The sequence below is a fragment of the Falco punctatus genome (genome assembly GCF_963210335.1).
Source record: "Falco punctatus genome assembly, chromosome: 3".
NCBI classification, from domain to species: Eukaryota; Metazoa; Chordata; class Aves; order Falconiformes; family Falconidae; genus Falco; species Falco punctatus.
In genome coordinates, this window is record NC_137582.1 from 90,542,664 (window position 1) to 90,562,287 (window position 19,624).

Here is a 19,624-nt window from a genome sequence, read left to right on the forward strand (position 1 = left end):
GAAGGGACAGAGGAAAGAGTTCATGCTGAGGTTAATTATTTGCAAATTGGCAGCTATACTTCGACCTCAGAGACCTTACAGCAGCCTTCTAGTACCTAAAGGGTGGCCTACAGGAAAGCTGGAGAGGGACTTTCTACGAGGGCTTGTAGTGATAGGACAAAGGGGAATGGCTTTAAACTGAAAGAAGGAAGATTTAGATCAGGTATTAGGAAGAAATTCTTTACTATGAGGGTGGTGAGCCACTGGAGCAGGCTGCCCAGAGAAGCTGCGGCTGCCCCATCCCTGGAAGTGCTCAAGGCCAGGCTGGATGGGGCTTGGAGCAACCTGGTCTAGTGGAAGGTGTCCCTGCCCATGGCCGGGGGGTTGAACTAGGTGGTCTTTAAGGTGCCTTCCAACCCAAACCATTTTGTGATTCTATACTTGAAGACCTGGCTAATGACACCTCTGGGCCATGAGTAGTTAGTTGTCTGTAAGACTTCAAGGAGTCAAACTGTGACAGCTGAGAAGGACAGACAAGGTGGCTGCCTTTGAACCTGGGAGGGAAAGAGAAAACTGGCCAACTTCATTTCAATGAAGTCATTTCAAATGGACTAGTTCACTCTTGGTGATAAAAGGAATGAGCACTAAATGAGTGAAAGCAAATTTATTTCCTTTTCCAGCCAGTCACCAGTCTTGCAGAGGGAGGCAGCACATGTCACGTATCTTGGCTACAGAGTACTTTTGACAGCGTCTCTGATGTCATTCTTATCATAAGCTCAAAAGAGAGATTTTCCAGGGGGTGACACAAAGCTTCTCAGAAAACTGTAGCAAGAGGGTGAGCAGCGGTAGGCGCAGGTGGGAGATGTACCAGGAACAACAGGGCAGGCTGGTGCCAGGGCTGGTACTGCTCAGCATCGTCACTGGTGCTGCCGAGGGCAGCAGGAACGCCCTGCTGGTCTGCACCCCCACCCCAGGGGGTGGGATGGGGAGAAACAGAGGGTGGAATTCAGGGCAGGGACAAGTTCATACTAGATGATGCTATCAGGCAGGAATGATGGACATATCCAGCTGGGCAGTATCCCGGATGGCGGATGACTGGGCAGGATCCTGGCCTGGGAGAACTATGTTTCTGAGACAAAGGCAAATGCCATGCTGGGATGGATGCACGAAGAAAGATACAGCTCGCAAGGCCTGGGCAGAAGCCCTTTTCCTCTACCCTGCAGGGGCAGGGCAGAGCTGCAGCCGGAGGTCAGGCAGTTGTGGGGTACAGCACCCTGTGAAGGAGCGCAGCCTGGCTGGACATGCTGTGTGGGGCAGCCACAAGGCTGACAGGGGGCCTGGAGAACATCACCTGCCAGGAAAGACCAAATGCCCTGCAGCTGTTCTGCCTGAAGAAACAAAGAGTATTCCAAGATGTGGGGGTGCAAAGTGGAAGGGAATTACTCTACCCTGTCTGTGGGCATCAAGGAAGTTTCTGGTTAGTCACCAAGAAATGATTATAGCTGGTAAGGGCAGCGAGGCAGAGGACAGATGACACTGATGGAGGCAGTGGAACCTCCATCACCGCATATCTTCAAAGACAGTACGTTGAAACAATGTGGGTGCAGTCTATGTGTTATTTACATTAAGCAATATTTTGTATGATATATAGTACCTTAAGTCAGTAAGAGACAGAAAATATCCCAGTGTGTTCCCTTCTAGTCTACGTTCTTCACTGAGCACAGCTCAGGCTGAAATTCTGTGCGTTAGATGTAGTTTGTAGGAGAAAAATCACCCACACGGAGCGCAGGATGAATGCCAAGTGGGAAGTATCCCCCACTGCAGTGCACTAGCCCGTGCCCTCCAGGCCACAGGGCACATCCATCTGTGGGGTGTCCATCAGACCTGCCAGCAGATCAGGATCTGCAGAGAGTGAACTGCAGCAGGGCAAAATCTGAACCACCCCTAAGTACCAAAGCAGCACAGGCCAGGGACCCTGCAGAAAGATTTGCCTACGGATCAGGAAGGCAGCAAAACTGGTACCTTTTTGCGTTTGGAGCTTTTAGGGCAAGCTTGCACACACTTTCAAAGGCGTCCCCCCTTCTGAGCAAGCAAACACAAAATTTAAGTCCTTACCTAATCACAGGACTCCAAGAGCTGGAGCTTTAAGAGAGACAAAGTAATTTGTGACTCATGCCATAGCTGTGGCTGCTGGATGTGTCTGTGCTTGTCTCTTCCCCTGCTCGTGTGCCCAGGGCAGCCCAAATTTGAAACCTGATGTCAAGGGTGGCCTCAGATGCTCCAGTTTGCTTCTAAGGGGCTGCTGGCAAGAAGAAATAAATCAAAAATCTTATTAGCTGTGGGTGCATAGCTGGTCTGTGCCACTCTGATTTGCATGCCACTACAAACATTGAACTACATTCTAGGAATTATGCTTTGATCCTTAACGTTTTCACCAGCTAATGAAAGGCATTTTGATAATTGCATCAAGCATAAGGGAAACATCTCTATAGTTACTGAGTAACTAAGATACTTTGTCAACACAGAAGTGACAGGGTTCTTATTGCCTAGTTAGTTACTCAGAAAAATTGAACTATTTACATCAGGGGCATTCAATATATTGTATTTGCTAATGCCGCATTTCAGTGTTACAGCCATGGAAATCAAGACGCCTTAATAGCCTAGAGTTTGTCATATTTGAATCATGGTGAAGCCCCTTTAGAAAGGTAATAATGCTTGCAGGGATTATTTTGTATGTGTAAAGTGTATTTTATTGGATGGAGAATTAAATTGACATAGTGAATCAGAGAACACCGATATTGTAAAGTTACTGATCTTCACCTCCAAATTTATTTCTAAAGACCTGCCCCGCTGTGCAGGATTCTACACCACCAGGGGCATTTGAAGGCCCCTGGGTTTATTCAGGTTGGGGGGGGGGGGGGTAAAAATATTCTGGTAAATAGGGCAGAAGAAAGAGTAAAGGTTATTCACAGAGGCCACATTCTGTCTGTGGGTTGGTGAAGTCGTCTCCTCCTAAGCACTGAGAAAATGAAAGCTGAGCTGTGAAAAACCAGCTACTTAGGAGGAGGATCCCTTTAAACATGGATGCTGGCATACTGCTGGGAGGTTGCCTCCTTTTAACGTCTCGCTACTGCCTTTTGATTTGCTACACGTACCATTCTCTCTCCCAGCTCTGTTTCAAAACGAATGAAAGAGATTAGCTGTGACAGGCGGTATGGAGAAAGCATGCATAAAAGAGGTGAACCTTTAAAGTATGGAACAAACCACAGTATTCAATATCCTGCAGTTGGATTTAATCAGGATAATGAATTGTTGCTCTTTTGCGAGCGGAATGAAGTGTGCAAAGCCACAGGCCAAAGACAAGTGGCTTGCCGGGGCTGGAGGGGGGGAGGCAGCCACCAGCCCCACCGCAGGCCAGCATGGAGAGCTCCTCTGGCCACAGAGGCTGGCATCAGTGGTGGCTGCCTTCGCCCACCCCGCCACAACCACCGAGTCCCCAGGCCAAGGCGCTGTGCCGGGCCTAGCTCACCGCCTCCCAGGCTCACAGACACCCAGCAGCTCCCCAGTTGCGGGCGCTGCCTCCGGCTGCCAGTCCTGGCAGCAGCTCGCCCCTTCAGAGGGACGAGGGGGGCTCCCTTCATTAAAACTCCCTTTAATTGGCAGCGAGCGTGGAGTATTATGCAAACAGATTTCACTGAAAACAAGGAAAAGAGGAAAGCATAGGAAAAGAAATGACAAGATCCCCTGCTGCTCTGAAGCAGCTCCCTTGCTCTTTCTGAAGTAGGCTGCATAAATATTGATCTAGCTGGGATATGCCCTACATTCATTTGCACAGACATTATAAATGTGCTTAAGAATGAGAAATCAATCTTGTTTTCCTGCACAGTAAACATGTACAGCCAAGAACTCGCACAGACAATGCAAATCACAGCTCTCGGGCTTGCCGCTTAAACGTTGAGTTGGAAAAGGTGTTCTTGGGGAATATATGAGAAAAAGATCGTCTTACCTGTTTATTTTCAGGTATTGCCATTAATCCCTATACAGACCATTTAAAACACACCCCCACTCCAATTCTACTTATAATCTATCAAACTAGTTTTCTGTATTTTGCCTGCTGCATTTCTTTCGGTTACTTTTTTATAACCTTCTCCAAGCCAGGTGAGATATAACCTTTAGGCATCCTTATAACTTTATTGCTCCCTCTGCCATTAGCCTTCTGTCTGCTTGAGCATTGCAACACCGCAACTGGGAAAATCACATCATTAAGTTGCAAAAGCAGTAGAGTTCCTGCTCTAGAGAGCCACAGGGTAGCTTCTGAATCACTGAGTGATTAATAATTAATATCTAATTCTTGGATAATCTGTTTAGACAGTCACAGTGTAGAAAATGTATTAGTATTTTCTCTGGAGAACACTGCTACTAAAATAATAAAATTTTAACAAGTCCCCTCTTGTTATAATCCTACTGAATTACCAAAATAGTGCAGAGCTGCCTTTTCTAACTATATATTGTAGTGAAAGATTCTGCCTTTTTACCAAGCCAAGTGTATTTGTGTTCATAAAGCAGAAGATGTGGCAGACGTCAGGTGACAGAGATAAGAATTTGCATGTTCAGCTGGATTTTAAAAGAAAATGATTCAGCTCTTTTTGTAGTATCTGATTTAGCTGTTTGAGCTACCATTTGGCCAGTTCCTTTGCCAGTTTTATTGGCTTGACTCATTATTTTAAGTTATTATCAACTTCATTTATGCATTCTAAATTACATATCCTCTTCAGAAAGCATTTAAAATGTTTATGTTGTTGCAAAGGGAAAAAAACAACTTTAAATTAAAAATGCACAAACCCTTTTCATAAACATAACTCCAGCACAAGGTGATGCAGTAGAAGAATGGAGCAGGCTTTAGATGGTGAAAACACTATGTTTAAAGACTTGGCAAAGGCACGAATTAAAAATGAGTCAAGTGATCCCTATTTCTTATAATTACTTGCCACACTGACAGAGCTCATCACCGTTGGCCTCAAAATGAAATAATTGTCATGCTGCATTTCAAAGCTGTGATTCAGGAGCCGCGGGATTTGTCTTTCTGTTTCACAATGTTGTTATATATGGAGATACTCATCTACACTGTGAGGATGCTGAACCTAGAATATTCCTGAGTTACAGAAGTGTTTATTTGAACACTGACTGAAATATGTAGAACTTGATAATTTATCACTTTGCTTTTGGTGACCAATGATCCCGTGTTAAAATGCTGGATACTCTTATAACAGGCAGATACTCCATATTGTAAAACAGGTTTTTTTCCCCTGTATGTTCAATGTGATTTATAGCTACGGTGCAGAAGCAATCCAAAGAGATAAATTTGCTTATTGAAGGTAGCTGCCAGGCTCTACTACGTGGAGGAGGAGCAGAAGCATCAGCTTACGGAAGGCAGTGTCTTCAAACAAAATGGTTTCAGCCAAAGAAATGGAGCTTAGAGAATAATGCAATGTTACAGCTGAAGTACTGGGATAATTGAGCCTGTAACATCTGTTCAGTTGTAGTGACACCAAAACCAAGCACTTCTGTCTGTGTTGTTATTCCTTGTTAAAGCAGAGTGTAAACATGTGACATGACCCCAGCACATCAGGGAATTTGGGAATATAAAAGCAGCTTGCTATCACAATTACCCTTCCCCTGCCAAAGAAGGAACTTTCCCAGCAAAACTTTAATAAAGACATTGTTTGGGTTGCTTTCCAGTAACTTTTACAAGAACAAAAATGGGACCATGTACTTAATCAGTCCCTCTAATAAGGGATATTCTTGTGTCTGCTTTACAGCTGGAACAAAGGGTTAGGGTGTTTGCTTGACTTTTGCCTTATAGTAAGAAATCATACTGAATCATTCCTGGAAGGAAAATAAGGTGAGGGAGTGTGTAGGAAAAAAAATCTTGGGTGTGTTATAAAGACTAAATTTCCTAAGAAATTATTCAAGATTCTCTTTTTGTTGCAAATTACTAATGAGTTTGATTAACCAGAACTCTTAATTTGCTTATTCTACTCTGTTGTGATTTCTCCTGCTTTGAATCAGTGGGAAGCCAATCCTAGTCCCTGTCCAGCAAATCCTCTCATAAACACATTGATAGTTTCCCTTCCACAGTATAAACACAAAGGAATATTCAATTAAGTTGAAAAGGGAAACATTTAAAACTGATAAAAAGGAAATAATTTTTTTGCACAACATACAATTACTCAGCTGAATCCCTTCCTTCCTAGTATCATCACAACCAAAATCTTAGCAGGAGTCAAAAGAGGACTGGTAATACATGCATAAATATAAACAAGAGCTTTGGAAGGGATTTACACTCTCGTGCTTCTGGAGAGAAGCCAGCATCCAGCCACTGCAGCTTTGGGAAAAGGCTTCTGAGGCTGGTAAACCCACACCATCTACCATCACGCTCCTTGCATCTTTCCTTGACGTGTGTTGTAACCACTTTGCAGCAGGACGCTATCTAGAAGGACCAGTAGTCTAATCCCCTTGCAATCCTGAAAAAATGTAGGTAGGAAATCTTACAAATTATTTACAAATCATTTCTGTCTCTCAGCTCCTGCAAAAAAAGAGCCAGTGATTAGGTATTTGATAGTCTGTCATTGTACTTGTTCAACAGTGACCACATCGACAACCGATTTCTTGCTGCGTGACTCAGACTGCTAATTGCAGCCTGTCAAGTCTTGCCTCACTTAAGTTTTGTGCACGATGAGGCCCTGGGCGATGTGATCTCAGAATGACATTTGCCCTGCTTCGAGAAGGATGACCTCCCGAGGAGGTCCAGAGGTTACCCACCATAACGCACCTTACTTGGCAGTACTTCATCTCTGCAATGAGATGTGTTCATTGTAAGTCTCATATAGAGGCTTTCCAAATTCCTTGGCTTCCTTCAGCCCATGCATCCCTTCAGGGCTACATATTGGTCACGGAGCAGCCTGCCTTTGTACCTGCCTGGCCTCCATCACTCCACAGTGACTCCAGAGCAGTATGACTGCTTCCTCTGACAGCTGATGACACTGGTAACAGGAGGAGAGTCAGCAGAGCTTTTCTAGCAGCTAGATTCTGCATGTTCCTGCACAGCTCCCCTGAGAGCTCCTGGGTCTGGCTGCTGGTTTTGAAGAGCTACATGGTCTGTCTGATTTGGAAAAGCATTCATTCTCAGAGTAAGCGATGAAGAGCAGGCATGCCTGAAGGTAAATGCTCCCTCAAGGTAGCAGAGTTCTGTCTAAAGCACCTGAAAACAAAGCGTCACACACAGGGAATGAGCAAATACTTTTTGCAAGCAATGCCACCATGTGGGGGAATGATGTGGTAAATGGTTTTCCGCCAGTCACCTAAGAATCCACTGCAGGTTCCTTGTACACTGTGACATCTGATACGGAGAAAGTATAAAAGGGCAGCCAAGAATGGTAGGACACAAAATATTTGGCTATCACGCAGAAACGCATGGAGCTCCGCTGTGCTAAGTCATGAGGGATGTGAGCCCTGCCAGCAGCCCGTCCGCAGATGCTGTGGAGGAGAGCTCCACGGCTATGTCTTATTTGCTATATCATAGACCAACCGCACGGAGAAAACATCACTGCTGAGGCAGTTTTTTTAAAAGCCTGATTGCTCCTGGTCACAGGTACTAAGCTAGCTCCCTCCCTCTGCCTCTCCAGCTCTGCAAGGAAAACCTTCACCATGTGCTCCAGGTGACACCTTTGTCAGAAAACACATGCTTGAAAGCTTCGGCTCCTGGCAGTGTTGAACCCCAGACCCACAACCGGTGCAGGACTGAACAGTGTGGTGTGGCAAAGAAATGTGGCAGCTGAAATTTGTGATACTATTATGAAAACAGCTTATTGGTATCTGTTGGCAGAAGTGATGTTCCTAAAAATCCAACTGACTTTCAAAGCACAGCATTTCCCAATTGCGCGGGGGCCACCGATGGGTTTTCACATGTTCACCGCCTGTCTTCTCAAGAGGCTGATGAATATTTTAACCACAAGGCATGTCCTGATCTGTGGAATAGGTAGGTCACAGGCAATGAATATCCTGGAGAGCATGCTGCCAGTGACAATGCCTGGGCATTTATGTGCTTGGGAAAACTAAGACCTTATTCTGCTCTATCAGTGAGAATTCACATCAGTTTGGAGAACCCAGTTTACCCTTGCTCTGACCAGAGTAGGTGGAGTCTCACAGAGCATTCAGCTGTGTTCTCGGCACTGACAGAACAGCAGAGGACACCTTTGGAAAGCCAAAACCAGAATGATGCCGCCTCTGAAACAGTTTGGATGCCAAATAAATACACGTGACTGTAGTTTGCTGTGCCCTGGCCAACATCTGCCAAACTAAAGATGCAGGCTTTCACCTCGGCGAGATCTGGATGTTAAAATATTAACTGTTCCCCCTTCCCTATGACTACCCTTCCCCCTAGTCCCAGGCCAGATCCTGCACAGACTGCCCAAGAGAACGGAGCAGGGCCTTACAGTGACCTGGGTTACTGCCTGAGGAGCCATACTATCTAGTGGTGACATGGTGGACTCATTTTCCTCAAGTTTTGTTTAACCTCAGTCATGAATACTGGGCTCATTCCCATCATTCCAGCTTATTACTAAGAGCTCTTTTAATCTCATGTAACAGCATGGCACAGCCCTATGACTCTGCAGTCATAGCTGAAATGGCTGAGCGAGTAAGCAAGGGAGGGGTGGAGATTTTATGCCGAGGCATCTCTTTGGTAGGCACACTCACGTGCCGCAGACATGGCAGAGGAGGGCGATTCTGCACACGAGTGCAGGCTGCCTGCCTAGAAGTCAATGGGCATTTTGTCACTGTAGTAGATGATGAAAAAAAAAAATCCCTGCTCTCCTAGATTTAACTCCTTCTGGTCCTTTTCATCAAAGACAGCTCAGATAAGTTCCCTACTGATTTCCTGAAAGCCCTTCTAAGCAGGTTGCTTGGGGAGCTGCAGATGTGACTGAGCTGTTTTAGTATTAACTTCTTGGTTGATCCTGCCAATATTTTAATTGTATGAGGCTTTATTTTATTAATCTCCTTGGAGGATTTCTATGTTTACCCTTAACAAGATACACCTTTGGTGTTGAAGTAATAAAGTTAAAAAGGCTCCTTCAAAGGGCATAATGTGCACCTTTGTTTATACTTCCAGTAAATGACTGCAGATGCAGCTGTTGATAGCACTCTGTACTAGGATAAATCATCACTAACACACATTTTGAGAGTTTAGTTTCCACTGTGCTATTCTTACTTCAGTGCTTACACCATTCACAAATAAATAACATGTATTTATGTGATAGATTCTTACAGTATTAAAGAAATACCTGAGATTCTTAAGTCATGATTCATTTTAATCCAAAGTATTTCCATTACCCAGCTGACAGTGCAGCTCCAGTCATACTGGCACACTGGAGTGGCCAACACACTGCGCTGAGGCGGCAAATACAGGTGAGCAGGGACATGAACTTTCTAAGCCAACTTTGTTGCCAAACCTGCTGTATGGCAAAAACATATCTTCAGTCTTGCATGAAAGGCTTTTATGTACAGCCTTTTAACAACAGACACTACCCTCTGAGATATTTATGAGGGAATTAATGGGAGATGACTAACCTTATGAAAAGCTGATACCAAAAATGTCTGCATCTCTTGGGTCACTTCAAATACACCAGTCATGCTACTTCGGGCTATATATTATGTAAAACCATTGCATGTAAGTCACTGTGTTGGCTGCAGCTTAATGAATCCACATTAATCCATCCCTATCAGTAGTGATGAATACTGTACCTTGAGGAGTTGTAGGGCTCTAAAACAAAAAAGGCTTAAGACGCCATATGAGTATAAAAGATAAAAAGAAATAATTACAAGGAAGGATTTATAAAGTTCTGGAAGACAATCTTTTAGTGCATTGATATCTAACAGGCAATGAAACTTTTCCTTAAAAAAAACAACTGACAAACAAAGCACGTAGCTTAAAATGGAAGAGCTGAAGACACAGTAAGAGGATTAGTGTAGAGGGGTTACTGAGTCTACTGGCAATTATAAGGTCTGGCTTTGCAATTAGTATCAACACAAATTAAAAACAAAGTCTGTAAAATACGGCTTTGATTTTAATACAGTATTAATATAACGCTAGAATATATAACATAGAACTGTAATCAATCTGGGTCACAAAGCTGGCGTTTCTTTTTCTCAGATTTGTTTCCTCTGCACGCAGCTTTCAGCTGTACAGTTAATTCAGTGTCAGCTGCTCATTACCTTGAACATCAATGGAGATGCTGCTATTTGCTTCTATAAATTGCCTTCTTCATATGTGATGGGAACAAGAAGTTTGTGCAGGAGAAGAAACTCCCAAATTTTCTAAGGAAGCTGCACCTTCCAGCTGTTCAACTGCAACACATGTGCATGTCACAATGGGAAACACTTGTGTAATTGAAGGAGCTCCACATCACGCTGCTGACGATGGCTTAGGAAAACCTTACCTCACTGAAAATAATACAGGTTAGCTCTACAAGAAATTGAAACCCAAGCGGCCACATACTGCTAGTGAATAACACTGCATGTCAGTCAAAGAACCTAACAGCAGGATTCTGTGCTCGGCTCCAGCCCCTTTGCCCACGAGAAGCCGGGACAGGTCTTTCATTCAGCAAGAAGGAGCTTCACAGCCTGGTGCTCTGCTGTCAAGACACAGGGGCCTGACTTCTGCCCATCGCCTTGAGAGGGGATTAATGTGCAACCAGGAAGGTACTTGCCTCTTTTCTCCTTTCTCTGTGTTATGGCAACAATTACATTTGTAAAGTGCTTTGAGGTGCATTGATGAAGAACACATATTAGTGTCATTATTACTTGTATGGGCGTAGTTTTGGAGTCAGAAATACGGACCAACCCTTGCTGGAAATTATTTAGCAGTCTGTAGGTACAAATAACCTTCTGAGTAATGCAAGTCCAGTGTTCCTGAATACATAAACACAAGGGCAACTGTAAGGTAACGTACAGCCTAATTCTATTTCAGGCATCAATTAACAGAAACTTCCCAGTTAAAGCATAGTTCTTAGTTGTATGCTCAACCTAAGAACACATTTAAACTTAAGAGTTTCCTTGAATAAGCACCATCTTAAATATTTTACTACACTGAAGGCCTTACACACCAAGATAAGCGCAACTAGCATGGAACATATACACACTTGTGCTCAAGCTCACAGCTGGAGCAGTGATCAATATACATTATCAGTTCCTTGTTATCTGCATATCCAATTTGCTCCTACAGCTGTGACAATCGCATGTGGATGAGAGATACAGGTGCATACCTAGCATTTTAAAAAATGAAATTAATTCCTACTGATAAAATTATTATTTTAAGAACAGCTTCCATATGATAACATTCAATTTCTCCTTAAAAAGAAGGATAATATTATATTGTTCAATTCAAAATGGTCCCTTTGCTCACCCATCTCCTGGTCTTTGAATTACTTGTACAGTGGCAAATATTTTGTCTTTTGCTTCAGCATTTTGGCATTGAAACACATCTCTTGCTTCCTTATCTATAGTGAAATTCTCCCTTTCTAGAAAAACAGACTACTAAAGAAGAGAGCTGAGTAATATCCCTAACAATTTGCAGGGTTGAAGGACATTAAATTCCTTCTTTCTAAGCTCCCTCCCCACCTTCATATGTTAACTGGAATCACTAAAGTGATTCATACCTTCTTAAAGCACAGAGGAACATTTAGCAGCACCATTGATGATGACTTATAGCAGAGAAAGTATAAATATAATCTTTCTCACACTAGTATTTCCGAGCGCTCATCTCAACTTTTGGTCCAGAACTGACCTGTCAGTCAATTTTTCTGTAGTCAGGGACTGGGGATTAAGCAGTTCCCGTCTCATGATGGCATACTATTCTGAAATGGTATCTCTGAAAACAAAACCCAAACCATACTTTGAGTATAGTTCATGGTAAAACTGAGTCTACAAAGGCTATTTGCTGTTTTTAATATCCCATGGCAGCAGACATTTCAGAACCCAAAACCCATTTCTGTACCCATAAACTGTCATTGAATTACCCAGCAAGATATTAATTGTAGCTAAACCAAGGGATTACACAAAAAGAAGTGGTGTAATGTTAAGAAAAGAACAGAACAGAACTGGCAGTAATATGAATCAAAGCCGGACCCATATCTGGTACTCTCTTCTACATTCGCGATGAAAGAGTAAGGAAAACCACAAACATCAGCTGATGCCCATAATCTATCCCTTCCCTTGTAGAAACATTTAACAACAGCACAGTGTATCCCTGAGGGCTTTACAGGAATTTGTGAGAACTGGGGAAGGCAGATTTCAGAAGCAGCTGAACAGGAGTTAGCATACTCCAAGCACCACTGCAGTTACTCCGCCAGCTCCATGGTTGCGTACAGCAGCCTGATACCTCCTGCCATAGCTGTAGTAGCTGCTGGCAGAGATGTAGGCGGTAAAGATCACCACAGCTCCAGCCTCTGTGAGGATTTCAGCTAAGCTTTCATCTGTTTCTCTTGCTCAGGGGATCCTTTGGCTCTGTTAACTCTGGATGTGGTCCACAAAAGTCATCTTGTGGCTTCAAGACCTTCTGGCGTTTGCCTGCCACTGTGGGAGCATATAATTTGTTCATTCAGTATAAAGAGTTTTGGTATGGAGTCATTTATAGTAATCTGCAATAAATTACTTTTTATTCCCTTATGTTTTGTTGACAACTCTATAATCAGAAACTTCTTCAAGATTGCCGGATTCTGATTGGAAAACTGCAGATGGAAAACCATCCTGTTTCATTTTACCTGTCTTCCGAACAGCCATCATCAATCAAACTTCAGAAAAGGGAAATGTGTATTTCACTCTTCCACTTCCTCCTGACAAACATCAATTTCATAAGCTGTGTTCCCATGTCTTACAACAGCAGTTCATCCCAATCAAAATGCGCAATCCCAGGAGAGTTTAAGAGTATCTATCAGTTACTGGGAAACGGAGAATAGCATAGTTTTCTCATAAGCCTGAGAGTTCAATTTAAATATGCATATACTTACAGATATCAAGTGCACTTCCCTGCATGAAGCAAAAATAACCAGGCTTGGTACCACTAACATTTGAAGATGTTGGGTCACTACAGAAACCACTGCCTTTGTATTCAGGAAACTATCAAAAGCAGCAGTGTGGCCCCTTTTTCCCTCATGGCGTAACTTGGGGCTTACAGCATGTAGGGAGCCTCACTGCAGCCTTCTGCTCCTGAACAAATTACACAGGGCAGTGATAAATCCAACAAATTTTTCCACCCTCAGGATTTCAGTACCGCTACTTTGTTTTTTAATTGCATAAAGCCCTTCATTAGTAAGGCTGCTGGCAGTTGGTGAGTTACCCTGGCAAGAGGGAGAGCGAGGTCAGCTCAGTCCCCGGCCACTTCTCTGAGTTGTATCGCAGGTGGCAGCTGCTCTGTGTGGACTCAGAAAGCTGAAGCATAAATCCAGAGCTGGAGCTATACCAGTCCACCCCATGGAGGAGCTGACCCAAGGCTATTTAAATGACCTTAACTGCATGTTCCTACATTATGTGGACTATCTCACCAGAGGAGACAAAGAAGTGTGTTTAGTCTGTCAAAGAAAGAACACAAAGTCAGCCAGAGGATACTCTTGTGGCCTCCAGGTACCTTGGGGGAAACGCTCTGGAGTTATACAAATAAAAAAGCTATTTGAGTCAAAGGGCAATGCCATGCTGGCACGTGAGCAAATGGGTATAGACTACCTGTGTGTAAAATTCAGACCGAAAACTGGAAGTTCCCAACAGTGAGGGCAGGGTGGCCCTGGGACAGGACTCCAGTTAGAGCAGAGAACAAATCAGCTCAGCTCATTTCAGAATGATGTTCGACTAGGGGGACCTCACTAACATGTGCAATGTGTCATAAAGGAGAAAACGGGGTGCCCCAGGAGACCTCTCTTCAGTTCCAATGTTCTTATGTAACATTGGAGAATCTCTGTGTTCTGGATTTTTTTCTGTGTATGTATCAACATTCAAGTATTTGAACAATTTGAGAAAAGTAGAGCTTCTTTTTTCCTGCTCCCTCAAAAAAAAAAAAAAAAAAAAAAAAAAGAGAGAGAGAAGGGCTGGAAATCGGTTTCTAGAAACTCTTTTATTTCAAGTACTACTGTTAACAATAATGTCCCCAGAGCTTGCTGTCTCCTTCTTCTGAGTGTGCCTGTGTGTGTGTTTTTGCACATAGAATATTTTCCTCATACATTTACATCAGAAGACCTGGAGTGACCTTCAGGAAGTAGGTGGTATGGGGGTGGTGCAAAGCAGTAGAAATAAACCAGAACATGCCAAGCAGTCAGAACCAGAGCTCAATATACTCAGTGTTGCAGTTCTGCTGCGTGCTGCTACTGTCAAAGAAGGTTTTGACCACCAGTTTAAGCCTTTAATGGCCAAGTGCTGCCGTCACCTTCTGTCAGTCCATGCTCTGGACAGGGTCCTGGCTCTCCCATGCCGCAGGAATTCCAAAGATGCTCTTGCTGGTGACTGCAACTCCAGATACAGGTCAGCGCACTGCACGCTGGCCGGACTGTAATTACAGATTGTTCTATGCAGAAAGTGGGTGGTTTCCATATAAAGGCAAAACATTGGCTTCATTGTTACAAAAACTTTTAAAAGGTAGTCACATAGCTCCATTGCAAGTTCCTTAGGAAATACCTCTGTTGTCACCTGCTTGTACAGGGTATGAACATAGTAACCCAAAGGTGTGGAGGAAAGTTTTATCAGGAGAGGTAAACTTTAGTTTTATTATGGTTCTGGTTTATTTATGGTTCATATATTATATGTATGCACTAAAAACCCCCACCAACTAAAAATAGTGTTTCACTAAGAGTTTATCTTAGTGTTCTCAACGGTGATTTATCTCCTCTGACATTGACGTAACTGGTTAATTGCCCAGAACTCCCACTTTATTGCAGTCTATAGCATTTTTGATGAATATCTGGCAAGATGTTTCACTGTCATTTTACAAAATGCATTAAGAAGGAAAGATCTCAGGCAGTTACAGCCCTATCCAACTGGCATTACTCAGCTAAAACATTCCCAAGAGCGTAAGAGATTTCTCTGAATAAATACTGTAGTATGGTACCTTTACAGTATGAAAACTCACACTTTCACACTGCTAAACGAACTTATCTGATTGTAATTTCCCTTTTTAATAATTCATTTAAAATCACATGGGGGGGGGGGGGGGGGGAAGTTGGGGACAAAGTTGCTATTTAATGGTTGCTTCCAAGCAATTTTCAGCAAGTATTTTCAGTAATTTTAGTCCCTGAAGTACAGCGATGGACCAGTAGCACTGAAACACTGTGAGTCTACTCACAAAGCAGCTCTTTCTTGCTGTGTGTATATCTGTCTATTTCCCACTTACATTTCCATGTCTCTCTCAATCTTCTATCTGGATTATCTCTCTCCTCGGATGAGATGATTGCCAGGCTCAGTGCTTGGGTTCTGCGCTGAGACAGCCAACAGGGAGAACATGTCAGATCGGAAAGAATGGAACGGTTACGGTCACTGAACCTGTAAAATCGTTTTCCATATGCTGCCAGGTGGCTATTAACCAGCAATTACTGCTAAGCACTGACGTTCCTATTGAGGTGCAGCACAAGGGTGACTGTACACAGATCTTATTATCAGTACTCCAGGCCATACGGGTTCCCTTGACTGGTTAGTTCTGTTGAAACCTTCTGGTAAGGCTTAAGGAATACAGCCATCGAAATAGGGACAAAGACTCAGAATAATTTTAACACGGGGTCAGCCCCGTGCCGTAAGGAGCGGTGGCACGTTACGCCTCTGCGGGGTCAGCGCGGGGAAGCAGTGTGATTTCCAGCACGTTCTGGGCTCCTGCCCTCACGCTTGGCCGGGAAGCAGGCTCTCGCCGGCGGCTGCCCGGCCCCGGAGGCGGCGCGGAGAGGCGGGGAAGCCGGCCGGTGGATGGCGGGCAGGGCGGTAACGCACCGCGGGGCGCAGGCCGCGCCGAGCTGCCCGCGGGGCCTCCGCACCAGCGCGGGCGGTGGCCGCTACGGCGGGACCGCACCGTGAGGGGTGAGGGCGGGCCACAGAGCGACCACCCCCCGCCCGCCTGCTGGGGGAAAAGGCTGGGAGGCGGCCGCGCTGTGGGCGCTCGCCTGAGGGAAGGGAGCTCAGCCGCCCCCGCCGCGGCCAACGGCAGCAGCGCGCGCCCGCCCGGCGCGGCGGGAAGCCGAACGGCGGGAGCAGGCGCTGCCGGGACTTGCAGGCGGGCGGCGCGGAACTGCACATCCCAGCGGCCCCCACGCACCGCCCACCCCCCCCCCCCAGCGCGGTCACGTTGTGTTTATTGGCGAGGCCCCGCCCCGCCGCGCGAGCGGTGGCGTCACCCTCGCGAGCCTCCCGCGCTCAGCGGCCCTTGTCAGCAGCGAGGCGGGGGCTGTTTAATATTCATGAGGCGCGGGGAGCCGGCGGGAGCGCGGGGAGCGGCGGCCGGCGCACTCGCCCTCTGCCTGCCTAATGGCGCTCGCGACAGCTGGGGAGCGGGGCTGAGCCGGGCGCGCGGCGCGAGGGCACCGGCGGAATGCGCCCCGCTGCTACGTAATCCCCCCCGGGACGCGACGCCGCGCTCCGCTCGGCCCCCCCCGCGCCGCGCCGGGCCGCCGAGCGGCGCTCCCAGCAGGGCGGCGGCGGCGGCATCCCCGGCCCCGCGGGCGATGGAGCCCGCGCAGCAACGAGCGAGAGAAGCCCCGGCGGCGGGCGGCGGGCGGGGGGAGCTGGAGAGCGGCTCCCCGGGCAGGAGGAGTCAGGCGGCGCCCGGCGCGGAGAGCGGCGTGGAGCCGTCGGGCGGCGGCGGAGGGCAGCTGGACGGTAAAGGAGCCGGCGGCCCGCGGAGGAGGCGAGGGGGAGCTGGCGGCTTCGCTCCCCCCGCGGCGCTGGCGGCCAGCGGGACCCCGGCGGCCCCCGGCGGGGCCGGCAACGCCAACTCCCTGCTCCTGCGGCGGGGGAGGCTGAAGAGGAACCTCTCCGCCGCCGCCTCCTCGCCCGCCGCTGCCCCCGGCGCCTCGCTGGGCACCCGCAGCTTGGACAGGAAAGCGCTGCTGCTGAAGCCGCCTCGGCAGCTGCAGCCCCTGCAGCCCCCGGAGCGGGACTGGGTGCGGCGGGACCTGCAGCGGGGCTGCGTCCACGTCTACGAGCGCCACATGAACTGCTACCTGCGCCCGGTGCTCTGCACCCTGGAGACCACAGCGGCCGAGGTGGCCGCCCGCCTGCAGCAGCTCGGCCACCGGGGCGGCAGCAGCGTGGTGCGGGTGCTGGGCAAGGCGGGCGCACCGCCGCAGCCCCCGCCCGAGCCCGAGCCGGCGGCGGCGGCCCCCGCCGAGGCGCCGCCCGAGCCCGCGGCGGAGGGGCAGCGGCCGCCGCCGGAGGAGAGGCCGAGGAGCCGGCGAGGGACGCGGAGCGGGCTGGCCGGAGGAGACCGCGGGGAGGCGGCGAGGCCAGGGCGCTTGCCGCTGGGCGGCAGCGCCGAGGAGGGCGACTCGGCCGGCGGCCGGCCGAGCCCGGCGCCCTCTGACTTGAGCCCCGGGGCGCCGCCGGCCGAGCTGTACCTGGCGGGGCCGCCGCTCTCCTGCCCCTCCCTCCTGGGGGAGCTGGGGCCGGCCGGCTCCGACACCGAGAGCTTCAGCCCCAGCGCCGAGAGCGTCTCCGACCGGCTGGATCCCTACAGCAGCGGCGGTTCGTCCTCCTCGGAGGAGCTGGAGGCGGAGCCGGTGCCCCCCGACGGAGTGGAAGCAGGTGCGGGGCCGGGCCGGGCCCCCCGCTGCCCAGGGGAGCTGCCCCCGGGGCGGGCAGGGGGGGCGCCGGCGGGCGCGGCCGGCGGGCGGGAGCTGCTGGCGGGGGCCGCGCCGCCGGGGCCGCCCGCCCTGTACGTGCAGCTCCACGGGGAGACCAGCCGGCGGCTGGAGGCCCACGAGAAGCCGCTGCAGATCCAGAACGACTACCTCTCCCAGCTGGGCTTCCGGGACCTGTGGCGGGTGCAGGAGGAGGGCATGGACTCGGAGACCGGCTGCCTCATCCGCTTCTACGCCGGTGAGCGGGGCGGAGGCGGGCGACCCTTGGGAGGGGGCGACCTTCGGGGCGGGCGGGCGCGGCCCCGGCCGGCGGGGTCGGGGTGAGGAGAGGGCGGGCGGGCGGGCGGCTGGGCGCTGCCCCTCCACCGGGGCGGCCGCGGGGCTGCCCCTCTCACGGGGAAGGTGCCCGCGGGCGTCGCCGCGCAGGGGAGGGGCCGTGCGGGGAGGTCCCCGGCGGCGGGCAGGGCTGCCCCAAGCCGGCGGCCGGGGTAAGTCGGGGTGCCGGCGGAGCTCCAGGCTGCCCCGAGGCTGTGCCAGGGCAGCCTCCCCTCCTCGCGGCGCCTGGGTAATGGAGGTCGCTCTCCCGCGGTGTGCCGTTTCCAGCAGCGGCGCTGGGCCTTCGAGGTTAACTCGGCCTTAATCTACCGCTTTCCCCAGCGACGGGAAACGCGCCGGTGCCGCTGCCGGGGTCCGGAGGGCGAAGGGCGCTCCCCGGTGTCCGCAGGGCGCTGGCGGTCCGGCGGCTGCGGGGCGCTCCGGGACCGCCTGGCGGCGGAGCGGGGGGCGCGGCGGCGGGCTCGGCCGGGGGAGCTGCGCGCCGGGCTGCTCCTGAAATAGGTCGCAACTGTGCGGGGCGCGCACGTTGCCCAGCTGAGAACGGTGCATTCCTGCAGACAAAACCCTGTGCTTCCCTGGTGTTGGCGGTTGGGATCATTTTCCCCGTTGATTAGCGTAGCGGGACTTCGCTGAAAGCCTGAGGCAGTAGGCGAGGAAAGTACACGAGTACAGGACATTCTCTTTGAAAGCAGGGTAGTCAAAACCTCCCTAATGAAAAGGCAGAAGCTTTTAATGTAGCTTTGCTGTTACGGCTTACAGTACAGAATTTTGGGAGCATTGGGTGGAAAAGTTAGCTCCCACGTTGTAATTACGCAACCTTCTGCAGTTTGGGAGAGGTTTAAAAATACCTTGTGTGTCAGTTGAATTGGTTTGTATGAAATACTGTGATCTTGGAACTCCCTGGGTTTTAACTGTCCTGTCCGTCTCTCCGACAAGGAGAAATTGTTTAATGTCCAAGTAAGCATTCCAACACCTGGTAAGTTTGCCTGTGAAATGGGTAAATGTGGTATCCAAAGCTAAGGTCATGCTAGCGGAGTAGCAAATGCCATCCATCCCCTTGCCGGCTTGGCTGAGCGGGGTGATCCTTCACTGAACCGTGAGAATTCAGTGCTTTTAACTCTGAAAAATAACGAGATTCTTCTTCCCTCGAGTGAATGCCACTGAATGTCAAATAGAGGCGGTAATGGCGGGGTGGGAAGGAGAGCAGTACGATAGATAAGTGCCCTTCTTTATTCAGAAGAGAATGTGGGAGTGGTGGTGAGCGGTCAGTTCAGCCTTTCTTCAGATTTCTTGGTCTGTTGTATAATGACCCCAGCGTAATGAGTGCAGAAGTAGTGTTTGTACAAGGGGTTGACAGAAATACGTTAGATTATGTTTGGGTTAGAAAGGAGCTAAAATACTTTTTTTTCCTCAGATGATGATGGTGG

At 48.8% G+C, this 19,624-nt stretch overlaps 1 protein-coding gene across 1 annotated transcript in view; it reads left to right on the plus strand.

Annotated features, from left to right (window-relative positions):
* Nucleotides 1-1,095: 1,095 nt before the first annotated feature.
* The window catches only part of PHLPP1 (PH domain and leucine rich repeat protein phosphatase 1), a 158,617-nt gene continuing 140,088 nt past the window's right edge, over nt 1,096-19,624 (plus strand). The window contains exon 1 of the mRNA XM_080377796.1: nt 1,096-18,099. Coding sequence (XP_080233922.1) covers nt 16,464-18,099 — 1,636 coding nt within the window. The 5' untranslated portion in view covers nt 1,096-16,463. The remainder of the gene's footprint in view (nt 18,100-19,624) is intronic.